Here is an 11,303-nt window from a genome sequence, read left to right as displayed (position 1 = left end):
TATCACCACGTGATCATATTCTGTCAGCAACATTAGACATACCCGACCCAGCTATCCCGGTACACTTAGCGCCGATCTTGTGTACGTAATTAGGCACCTTCAGGTACCCACTACCTACCTACCTTAGGTGTCCCGTCTTCCATGGTTGATGGGTTCGGAGCCGAACAGACACACGGACCCCCGTGAGCGGTGAAGCAACTTTTTTACAGTTACTGCCAAAATTCTGCCCCGCCATTCCCATTTTGACCTACATTTTTGGGAATTCTGCCACTTTCAGAATCCCGAACGCGCCTGCGAACCTCGCCCTTCAAGCCAACCATCACTGATAAGCCAGCAAAATGGGCGTGGGAAACAAGCGGACATTGACCAAGACGCGGAGGAAGTTGAGGTAGGCCCGAAGACTTCGCATTGTATTCAGGGGCGTTTCTGACAACCTGGACAGAGACGTCGACCAGATCAAGGCCGACATGCTTTCTCCACGACATTTGCGGCAATGGAAGGACACGAAGGCGCCTGAGGACCTCCCTGGCTTGGGTCAGCACTATTGCGTCGAATGCGCCAAATGGTTCGAAACCGAGATCAGCCTGGTCGGTCATCAGAAGGGAAAGCCTCATAAGCGCAGGTTCGTACCGAGTCGACATCCGCTACATACTTGATCCTCTTCGTATTGTCACACTGCTAACTATCTTTTAAGAGTCAAGCAGCTCAAGGAGGAGCCTTACACCCAGAAGGAAGCCGAGGCTGTCGTTGGTCTCCGGACGGATAACAAAGGCCCTAGCAAGGGCGGTCCGGAGAGGGCCGTCGACCAGGAGGTTGAGATGGAGACCTGATCGTCTCCGCCCACACGTCTACCTGTGGCTTGAAAGTAGACAACTGAATGATACCCTTTCACTACGACGAACTGGAAATGGCCACTGTATCATCTCGTTCCCACTTCCCTGCACTCGACATCCTCTGCACTGACGCCAGTAGAATCCGGTGCGGTGGGGAAGCAGTACCTCGACTTGTTTTGTATGCCATGGCGAAATCTCCATGGAACATACTCATCGGACACCACGGCCTCGGGCACGGGCCAGACCACTAGGCCGGCCTCTTTGCGACTCGGCGGTTCCACGGCGTCCTCCTCTTGCGCCACGGGCTGAAGTGCCACGAGTACTTGGAGCCGGCACACGCGAGCCTCGGACTTCGGGTGTTTTCAATCTCGGGGTCGGCTTGGCGGACGCGGGAGGGTTGTCGACGAAAGAAACATCTGTGGTCCTGTTGGTAGGTTAGGAACTGTCCATAACGGTACTAGGGTAGCCTGGAAGAAATACATAAAGGTCATCTCGCCGTCATTTTCTGGCCCAGTGTCTGTTCGTGTGGGCGCTGTGCATACGAGACTCGTCAGTTCGCAATCCATGATCTGCAGATTCTGTGCGCTGAAAGCGAGGCGTACCTGAATCTGCGCCCGACTCCTCTTGCTGCCTTGCGCGTCGGAAAGATTCTGCTATGGGCCCCTTGTATCAACGTCAGCCACGCCTAAAAGCAAGAAAGCCGCTGGTTGGGGCACACGCACCTCTGGGTAGTCGACGCAGAAGGCGTTCATGTTGAGGCCGTACAGAAAGCTGGCAAAAGACTCGCTAAAGCGAGCCAAGCTCTCGTGCATCAATTGGAAGTGCATCATATTGGCTTCGAGGTCGGCCATGGCGTCGGACAGCTCAGCAAAGGCTGGCTCGAAAGTGTTCAGAGGGAAAGGTTCGCCTCCATGGACGCTTTCTCTGGCCGATTCCCTGAAAGATGATCTGGAAGAGGGGCGTAGCGGGGTCGTGGGACGCGACGTACGCGTTCTTGAGGTCGACCGCTTGCCGCTGTACTCGGGGTGGTCGGCCATGCTTGGAGGCGGTGTGGTGCGGATGCGGAGAGTACAGAGATTGACGACGATGTGTTCTTGGTAGGTGGCTATCTGCGCAGCGTCGGTAGCAGTATTTTCGCGGCGTTGCGATTGACGCGGGAAGCTGTCGAATGGGTTCGGAAGGGCATCAACTGAAGCGAGAATCAACGTCAACAAATGATGCGAGTGGCCGTTGCGCACGGCTGTTGTTCCTGTCTCTGGCGGGGTTCAACCTGACAACCTACCTTACCTACCTTAGCCCCCCGCAACCAAGGTTGCTGGCCGGGACGACGAATCGACCACATCGTTGACGGTGCCCGGGCCCTGTAAGTTGGGTCCCTAAAACTGCAGTTCTGCACGTGTTGGCATGGAGGGGTCAACTGACAACCACTGTACCTAATTATAATAGGTACTCGACGGGGAGCAGAATTTTGTTCAATGTCACTGAATGACGCAAACCTCGGCAGGTTACCTAGTAAGGCACTGGACCTTATTCGTCGCTTGGGCAGCTAGGTACGTCAGGTACCTGTCTCCGTATTCCCCAGGTTCCCAGCCTGGGTGAGGTCGCGTGGGTGAGTCCAGTATCTGCAGGTGGAATAAGCTGCGCCGAGTGAGTCGCAACGGATGTCAAAAGCCAGCGGGCTTTTTCGCGTAACTTCGGTAGATACGCTACGAATACCTTGAGCCCTTCATTCATACGAATACGCAGAGTACGTCGTATTTCATCGCTCGGCTCCATCATTGTCGTCTCAAACATCTGGATAGCAGTCAATAATACCTAAGGTAAGGAAGGTATGCAGGGCCAGGTAGATCGGGCGCTGCGTGTACCTACCTACCCTACCTCTCCCGAACCGTCTTCGCTCCTTCCCGTCACAGCCACCTTTTCACAAAAGACAGGCACCTAGGTAATTACCCCTCCCCTCCCCTCCCCTCCCCTCCCTTGCCCCAACACTTGCGCGCACACTTGCTCACATCCGCGCTCATGGAGAACCATTCGTCGTAGTTCACAGTTTCAGCATCGCACCCGCCATTCACCTGCTGATCTTTACAGCTGACGTTCTCCAGACTGCCTAACTACTACCTACCCACATTAACGGAAGCTGTCCTGTCTGCTGGTGCGTTTGAACTGAACCACTCACTTCCGGAACGCCCGGAGATTGAATAGCTACCGCAGCTTCTTGGTTGCCAGCAGAGCGTTCGATCCTTGCGACGGCGTCGTCGTCGTCGTCGCCGTTTTGGTCCACGTCTAAGCCTCCCCCCTCCCTCAATCTCAATCCCTCAATCCCTCCCCTCCATTCCCCTCCTCTCCCTTTTCCCCTAACCCTGCCCTCCATTTGCTCCCGCCAGCTAGGTCTTCCGTCCGCATCATTCGCGGCTCATCATCACAGTCCGAGCGTCAGCTACAGCTCCGGCGCAAACCTACCTTGCGGCGCTCGCTCGCTCTCCGTTACTTGTATACCACCTACCAACAACAACGAGGCCACTGTGTACTGTCCGTAACTGTCGGCCGTGTGCTTGCCACATCTTAATATCGCTGCTGCTGTTGTCCGAGCCCACTTTAGGACCATCATCGATCGCTCTGTTGTTTGCGGTCGTGGTCCTCAACAGCATCAGACAACCCACGAACATTGGTACTCTACTCTTCGGCGTCTTCTTCAAGTCCGCGTAAGTGCCTTTGTGACTCTCAGCTCATTCCACCTCACATATTGTGTCATTACGGCATTTTTTCCTCGCCTAGTCGCAGACGAGAACTGTCTTTAGCAAACACCCCCTCGGCCTCGCCTGCTTGGCTATTTGACGTCGCCCTTTTACAAGTGGCTTTCGTCTTCCACAAAGTTCAATTTGGGATGACCCTGCTGACCGTGCCAGATCCTGTGTCAGCTGCGTCAAATTAGGCCCGGGCATTAATAGACCTTCTCGACTGATGCTGGCCAGCTTGAAACCGCAACCCTCGGCTTTGCCTCGCATTATCACATTTCCACAAAGAGTCCTTGCAACAACTTCGAGGAACTGCTTTGTGCCCTCGTCTTCGCACATTGAACGGCGCACCCTGGTTGAACTTACCATTGGGCGATCCAACTGCCATCTTGTACCATCGAAATTCGGGCGAGTGCGCATACACGGACTAGGACAGTCATCGCCCTCCAACTTAAAGCTTCCGCGCGTCTTGCTGCAGTCCCGCATCGACTTCGTCACACTCTCAATCGCCGTCTTCTTCGTTTGCCTTGGGTTCGGCCTGCAATACCAGCAATCCGCACCTGGCGCCAGCACCAACACCGACCCCTTGAGCTCCGAAAGCCTGTCGCTGGAAACCATGGCGTCCGACATGCCCCCAGGAAGACCAGGAAATCTTACCCCAGACCAGGAAGAGAAGTTGCGCAAGCTGTGGAACCTGATTCTGTCCTTGGGTGAAGACAATGCAACAGCAGACAGCGCAGCCGCAAGCACAGCCCCGAGTGAGACTTCGACTCCAGGCAAAAATGAGAAGCCCAAGAAGAAGCGCGTCTCACTTTTCAATCGCAAAGACAAGAAAGAGGAAGTAGCTTCCTCAAGCACCGTCAGCAGCCACATCAAGGACGATGGAGAAGACAAGTATGGTCAGACCAAGCAATTCCTCGAGGCCCTGGCCAGTCAGAGTCCCGATGCCCTGCGTGCCACAATATGGTCCATGGTCAAGCATGACCACCCAGATGCCCTGGCTCTGCGCTTTCTGAGGGCGCGGAAGTGGGATGTTGATAAGGCCTTCGTGATGATGATCTCGACCATGAATTGGAGATTGACTGAGATGAAGGTTGACGAGGAGATCATGAAAAACGGCGAGGAGGGTGCTCTCGAAGCTTCTCAGAGCGCGGACGCAAATACCAAGAAGCTTGGCCAGGACTTCATGGCTCAGGCCCGATCCGGAAAGACCTTTATCCACGGCATTGACAAAGCAGGACGACCAATTTGCATGGTGAGAGTCCGTATGCACCGACAAGGCGAGCAGTGCGAGGAGAGTCTCGAGAAGTACACAGTTTTCTTGATCGAGACGTGTCGCATGGTTTTGGCCCCCCCCATTGACACTGCGGTATGTACTGCTCCAAGGCATGGACTGGACAACATGGTACTAAATTATTCCAGACAATTGTTTTTGACATGACTGGCTTTTCTATGGCCAACATGGTGGGTAGCATCACCAATATTAGCTGACAGGCAAGACTGACTATTATACCAGGATTACACACCCGTCAAATTCATGATCAAGTGCTTCGAGGCAAACTACCCTGAATCCCTAGGAGCTGTCCTAGTGCACAAAGCACCCTGGGTATTCCAAGGTTTGTTCACTCTGGGCCACAAGTATCAAAATCTGTAATAGTTAACAAAGGGAAGGCATCTGGAAGATCATCAAGGGCTGGCTAGATCCTGTCGTAGCCAGCAAGGTTCACTTTACCAACAACGTCAAAGAGATGGAAGAATTCATCCCCACGAGCCACATCCTCAAGGAACTCGACGGCCAGGAGGACTGGGACTACAAGTATGTCGAGCCGGTCGCTGGAGAGAACGATAAGATGAAGGACGCCGCCGCGCGGGATGCTCTCCTCGCCGGGAGAGAAGAACTCATTTCTCAATATGAGGAAGCCACACTGCAATGGATCAAGGAGGCAGGAACCGACAAGGAGGCTGGTATCAAGGTGCAGAGGGACGAGCTTGCTCACAAGCTCAGGGACGATTACTGGAAGTTGGACCCTTACCTGCGCGCCAAGTGTGTTCTGGACCGAACCGGCGTCATCCGCGATGGTGGAAACGTCGAATTTTATCCGAAGACTGCAACCGCCGTGCCGACTAACGGTGCAACCAACGTCGAGACATCAGCAGACGACGTAGATTAGAATCCGACGAGATCGGCACGAGTTTCATGAGGCTACACACGCGATAGAGAGATCAAAAAGAAAACAAGCTGGCGGCGCCCGGAGGGTTGTTTGAATTACAGGGACCTAGACGTTCTTCCTGCTGCTATAAATAGCAGGAGGGCTCGAATATACCACTTTTGAATGGGTTTACATCTTGGACTTAAGGTCCTCAAACAGCGCTTTGAGCTTGTCCATATCGGTTGCCTGTTGAGGCCAACCGACACCAAGACCTTCGGCCTCGTTTGGCTTTGGAATCTAGCGAAGAAGTTAGCGACGTATTCAAAAGAGGAGAATCGGACGACAGTTACCATGTGGAAGTGAACCTGTATCATGTCAGTGGTCGAGTATTGCGAGGGAGGCTGGGTAGAATGTCAACTTACATGGTCGACCATCTGGTGAGCAATGCGGCCGTTGTTCTGGAGGACGTTGTAATCTTCGGCTCCGCTGGCGGCAACGAGTTTCTTGACGACAGGCTGGTGGCATGCTGTTAGAAAACTGACGACTGCCAAAGAATTGCGAGGTAAGACAGACGAGAATTTCCGAGAGGTGCTCGTCAGGGATATCAGCAAGCTTGGCACCGTGGTGCTTGGGAATGACGAGCTGTGCTGATGTTAGTCAATGGTTTAAAAAGATGACTTGCTGAAATTCGAAGCAACTACTCACAGCATGACCGCGACTAAGCGGGTTGATATCGAGAAAGGCCAATGTCTTGTCGCTCTCGAAGAGCTTGAAGCAGGGGATCTCGCCTGTGTTGGGGAGTCAACTTCATGATCACGTTGATACTGCGGGGATTCGGAGAGGTATTAGGATCACGTGCTCTGGTAGCTTACCCTTGATAATCTTGCAAAAGATGCACGAAGCCAGGGTGGATGTCATGATGGGCAGAAAATTCTTGTCTGCAGAGGGGTAAATGACAGGTTTGCGGCAATAGTTTGGTCTCAGGGTGACTTGGGAGGCCGACGAGTTGAAATTGGCAGATATGGACGAGACCTTCGAGGGATTGAGCTCAATACAGAGGATGGACGCGAAGAGCGGGGGTACGGAAGCAGAGGGAAAAGAGTGGATCTCTTGGGAGAAAGGGTACTTAGAGTGCGAAAGTCCTGGAAACCGCCGGAGTGGGACCTCCTATCGAACTCACCTCTTGCCTTTTACCAGATGTGACCGTTGGATGGCCCAACAGACTCCATTCCACCAATCTTTGGACACCTCTCATCTGGAGCACCCAGGTTCGACTTTTGTTTTGCCATATTTTTAAATGCTCCATTCAATTATGCTGGACCGTGCGATAGCAAACATATAAGTAGCTTAGTTCTAATGCGCATGCAGCTGCAGTTATTGCGCAGAGGGGGAAGAGAAAAAATGGCACAGTCAGCCGATGCTTGAACATGCAGCCTTGAGGCTTACCGCGCAGCTTCCAGTGCCGCTCAGTGCTCAGCCCGAAGCTCCGCAGCAGCTCGAATTGGCGACATGATCCCTGGCCGCACCGTCGTCATAAGGTATCCCTCCATCCCCCTCTTTTTTCCAGCCACCCCACCTCGAATGAACCAGAGTAAACTTGGACGAGCCTCGCTCGGCACCTGCAAAACCCCACGTAAGGCAGCCAGCTAGTGCCCGCCGTTCGCTCTTTGGTGGTAATCTAATAGTCACTGTCCGCTTCATTATTCAACTCTGTGATACCCGAACACTGCTTGTCAAATTAGCCTGTTCGTTTGCGCCTGTTCGTTTGCGCCTGACCCAGTGCCTGATTCGATCTCTGTAACTGTTCGACTTCGTCCTCGCGATCGTTGTCTGCGCTCTTCGACTTTTGCATCACACTCTGACGGAGCTGTTTTGCGCCAAACCCATTACTAGCGACTTCACGTACGACTACGAGCGACATGACCCGGTACAAGAGCACTCCCCTGTACGGCGGCGCCCTGGTCTGCGACTTGCCAGAGAAGTTTGCCGACGTGAGGTTCGTTCCGCTCCAATCGCGTCATTCTTGTAAGCTTCAAACTGACGAGGTCATCCCGTAGCAAACTGCGCGAAGTTCCCGACAACCAGGAAGTCTGGATCGACCAGGACGGGTTCACCAGCATCATCTTTGACATTACTGAGCGCGTCGGTCCCGCCGGCAGCAGCCCCGAGATTGACGGTCGCGCCATGACAACGCATCTCGAGGAGCTCGTCGGCGAGGACATTGATACCGTCAAGGTCTGGAACACGACCGAGACATCCTTTTCACGACTTAGGTGGGTGGCTATCTTCGCCAGGCTCACATATTCCGTTCGCTCTGCGCAAAGATTCCTGGCACTCCTCCCTATTACCACGGACGGCAGCTAACACGGCGATACCCCCTGAGCAGCACCGAGGTCCCCGCGTACACCCTCATCGCGACGCAAACCCCAAAGTCCAAGTCCGGCTCCGCGGCCCCTGACTTTACTGCCATCATCCTCACCTTGCTACGTCTCGAGAAAGAATCCACCGACATTCTCATCACCATCAACGTGCCTCACATCAAGGGCGAGTACGACGAGGAGGACGTCGATCTGGAGCTGGGCAAGCAGGGCAAGCTTATTGGTGACGCCGTCGAGTATGCGGCGCGCATCTGGGAGACCTTCAAGGTCAAGGACTGGACTCTGTTCGCCGAGGTTTAGGGGCAAATATTTCTCTTTCTTTTTGCGAGCGCAAAGGTTGTGAACGGCCCGATGGCGGATGATACGAGCACATTTGCGCGGGATACCTGAGCGAACGAATGAATGGGCGGAACGGTCTCTACATTGTCATTTTTGACGGGCGTTATTTGGACCCGGCGATCTGTATACGAAGAATGTCAAATTGGGCATGTCGAGTATGGTATGCCGTCCGACCGGCTCTATCTGACGAACCCAAACGCATCACACAGCGGAATCTATACCAACTTCGCTACCCTCCCACTGTGTGTATTTGTGCCAAACCGTCGTCTGATCAGAGCTTTATACTATTGAGGCGAGCTCCGACGTTGTCAATACTTGCCTCCGCGCTTTCCGTCTCAGGGGTTGCACGATTGCTGCCACCTCGCTTCGCCCATCGATCAGCGATGATCTTCATGACCTCCTTTTGCGGGCTTTTAGGGTGCTCTTGCTTGACTATCTTCATCTGCTCTTTGAAGAATTGTTGGTATTCGGATGGCTTCGCCGCTGCTCGTGGCAAGGGTTTTGTCTGCTTCAGCTGAGCCTTGCAGGAACCGCATCGGTGGCGCTCCGGATTGATGCTTTTGGAGTGACGTTTGTATTCCAACCCGCACTCGGCACACTCCCATATGTACTTGAAGTCGATTTCGTACGAGTGCTTAGTCGTGACTTCGATGCCCCTGTCTCCAAAGGTTTGCGAGCATTTGGAAGCCCAGATCTTGAATTCTTTGCCATGCGGATTGCCAGTAATGCCGTTGACCATGAAGTTTGCCAGATGACAGAACTCGTGGGCGACGACGTTGAGAAGACGGTTCTCGTCGTCGATGACCTTCTCGGCAAGCTCGATAGAGGCGTGGTGACGATGAGTAACGGACTTTTCGATGCCATCGGCTACTTTGTGAACAGTCTCCCGTCGCCAGTTGGCTCTACCAGCGGTGGTGCTGAGCTTGGCTGACCACTTGATCTGAACTCCGCCTGTGGATTCAGCCAAAGACTGTAGCTTGCCCTGCGTGATGTTGTCGTCGAGTTCACGCAAGAATGCCTGCGCCAAGTCGTGTTTCGTCTTCTCAAATGATCTCTTTGTCTCTTTCTGCTTCGCTGCTTCTGTTTTGTTGGTTTTGGCTTTTACAGCGCTCTTCGCTGGGCTCTTCTGCGCTGGTGGCAGTATGAGCTTTTTCGGGGAGTGCTCCTCGTTCCATTCGTCAACAAACTCTTGGCTCCAGAACAGGTCCATGCTGGGTCCGTGGGGGGTCTTTGGGATGGCAGGAAGCTTCTTGGGGGAAAGCAAAGTTTTGCTAGTTAACCTGGGCGGTGTTGATGGCGGTGTTGCCTGCGGGGCGTCTCTGCTTTTCTTCTTCGTGTCTTGTTTCCCTGACCCTGTAGTGTCACTATTGTGCGTTAGTGGCGATAGTCAAAGTTGAATGGGTTATGTAGGCCTACAGATCAAGGCGACGCAGGGAGTCGGTCACGCCGTCTGTCAAGTCGATCAGAGTCGACCTTGGCCGTGTCCTTCCCCTGCCCAAGGTTTTGTCGACACTGCTCTCCTTGCTTGAAGCTCCTAGCCGAGGTCTGTCGCCGCTGGAAGGCTTTGGTTTTAGCATCTCGACATCTGGTGTGCTTCTGGACGCTAGAAGGTCTCCTGCTTTTGAGCTGCCCCCCTCACTTCGAACCGCCGGGGGACGACTTTTTGGAGCCGGCTCTTCTCGGTCAAACTGGGATGGAGTGTCGTCATCATCCTCAATCTCAGAGAGGGCGTCGTAGAAAAATTCCGAGATATCAGCCTCGGTGATCTCGGTCGCGTCATTGGTGCTATCTTCTGAGCATTCTTCAGTTGCCTCGACAAGGGGTTTCGCCGGTGGTGTGACCTGGTCCCGAGCTCGCAGCTCACGCACTTTTACGCTTGTTGTTCTCTTCGTCTGTGTCTTGATGGGGACCTCCAGAACGTTTTGTCCCTCGTTCGCTGGACAGGTCCCAAACCGCTTCAGAAGCAGGTTGTCCGATTGCTGGCCAAGCTTGCGACGTCGCGTAGTCGAGGAGGGTTTCGAATTGTTCTGCTTCTGCTTCCTCAATTCGAACTTATGTTCCTTACTTTCTCTTGGTTCAGTCGTTTTCCCGGTCCGTCTCGGAAGATCATGGCTGTCGATAACAGACTCCTGTTGCGGTGTTTTGGCCTGGCGCTTGATCTGTTTACTCCTCTGGAAGATTACGTCCAGATCAGGGAACTCGTCTTCGCTGGACGAGGCAAAATGGATATGTTTGTTCATGGCTCAGGGTTATTTTCGCAGGTCTCGGGGTGAATTTCACATGCCGTCTGAGTCTCGGTAGAGTTCGCTTTACACGAGATGGCTGCGTAAGAGCCGCATAGTCGATAAGCGTTTGTCGTCGTTGCGAGGGGCAACCAGCTGTCAAAAACCGGCGGTGCCCCACCTGCTAGAAAAAGTCCCGTCCTTGGAAACCACGCACGGTGTTGGTGAGAACAGAGCTACAGCACGTGACGCTCGCGATGGTTCATTGTTGTTAGTACCTAGTGTTTCGACGTCAAGCCAGACCTCGCGAGCTGCACGAAAAAGGCGCCGAAGAAAATTGCGATTGCAATTCTTGGTGAGAGTCAGCAAGCACGAGGAACGAGCAGACCGAGCACAGCCCAATCAGCCAAAACAAGCCAGTCTCATCATCAAAAAGATCTAATTGTTTAATGCGCGCTGCGTGTCATTTGGGATTGTTGCAGCAGCGTCTCTCATGTCGCTGGACCATCATAGGCCTCGTCTCAGTCTGTTCCTGATATCAACTTGGGTACACAGGGCGGTTCGGGCCAACATAGGCCGTGTTCGAGACCGAAGAGGGTTCTAGCCTCTAGGTAGACTGACAAGCTCCGGGACCCCTGCGAAGCTT

General features: G+C 53.6%; 6 protein-coding genes across 6 annotated transcripts; 3 read left to right on the top strand and 3 right to left on the bottom strand.

Annotated features, from left to right (window-relative positions):
• Positions 1 to 338: 338 nt before the first annotated feature.
• On the top strand, positions 339 to 830 carry GCG54_00010138 (Zinc finger protein bud20; the record flags this gene model as incomplete). The annotated part of the gene is made up of 3 exons (XM_045410069.1): positions 339 to 388; positions 419 to 622; positions 695 to 830. The coding sequence occupies 3 exons, from the start codon at positions 339 to 341 to the stop codon at positions 828 to 830; spliced, it is 390 nt and encodes a 129-aa protein (XP_045260236.1).
• An 89-nt stretch (positions 831 to 919) lies between these two features.
• Positions 920 to 3,956, bottom strand: GCG54_00010137 (DASH complex subunit DAM1; the record flags this gene model as incomplete). Its single annotated transcript, XM_045410068.1, has 4 exons — positions 920 to 1,183; positions 1,436 to 1,486; positions 1,556 to 2,022; positions 3,935 to 3,956. The coding sequence occupies 4 exons, from the start codon at positions 3,954 to 3,956 to the stop codon at positions 920 to 922; spliced, it is 804 nt and encodes a 267-aa protein (XP_045260235.1).
• Positions 3,867 to 5,739, top strand: GCG54_00010136 (CRAL-TRIO domain-containing protein C3H8.02; the record flags this gene model as incomplete). The annotated part of the gene is made up of 4 exons (XM_045410067.1): positions 3,867 to 4,937; positions 4,991 to 5,032; positions 5,085 to 5,184; positions 5,240 to 5,739. Coding segments are annotated over 4 exons (1,713 nt in total), but the record flags the coding sequence as incomplete, so codon positions are not given.
• Positions 5,740 to 5,907: 168 nt separating this feature from the next.
• On the bottom strand, positions 5,908 to 6,636 carry GCG54_00010135 (Hit family protein 1; the record flags this gene model as incomplete). Its single annotated transcript, XM_045410066.1, is given in 5 exon segments — positions 5,908 to 6,015; positions 6,141 to 6,244; positions 6,261 to 6,360; positions 6,424 to 6,506; positions 6,591 to 6,636. 5 exon segments carry the CDS (start codon positions 6,634 to 6,636, stop codon positions 5,908 to 5,910), a joined length of 441 nt encoding a protein of 146 aa, XP_045260233.1.
• A 1,001-nt stretch (positions 6,637 to 7,637) lies between these two features.
• Positions 7,638 to 8,396, top strand: GCG54_00010134 (Nuclear import protein mog1; the record flags this gene model as incomplete). Its single annotated transcript, XM_045410065.1, has 3 exons — positions 7,638 to 7,714; positions 7,776 to 8,025; positions 8,079 to 8,396. The coding sequence occupies 3 exons, from the start codon at positions 7,638 to 7,640 to the stop codon at positions 8,394 to 8,396; spliced, it is 645 nt and encodes a 214-aa protein (XP_045260232.1).
• Positions 8,397 to 8,706: 310 nt separating this feature from the next.
• On the bottom strand, positions 8,707 to 10,675 carry GCG54_00010133 (HMG box-containing protein C19G7.04; the record flags this gene model as incomplete). Its single annotated transcript, XM_045410064.1, has 2 exons — positions 8,707 to 9,799; positions 9,852 to 10,675. 2 exons carry the CDS (start codon positions 10,673 to 10,675, stop codon positions 8,707 to 8,709), a joined length of 1,917 nt encoding a protein of 638 aa, XP_045260231.1.
• Positions 10,676 to 11,303: the final 628 nt, after the last annotated feature.

The sequence above is a fragment of the Colletotrichum gloeosporioides genome (assembly GCF_011800055.1).
Source record: "Colletotrichum gloeosporioides strain Lc1 chromosome Unknown consensus_70, whole genome shotgun sequence".
NCBI classification, from domain to species: domain Eukaryota; kingdom Fungi; phylum Ascomycota; class Sordariomycetes; order Glomerellales; family Glomerellaceae; genus Colletotrichum; species Colletotrichum gloeosporioides.
Note: the sequence above shows the minus strand (reverse complement) of the source record. Positions and strands in the feature narration are given on the sequence as shown.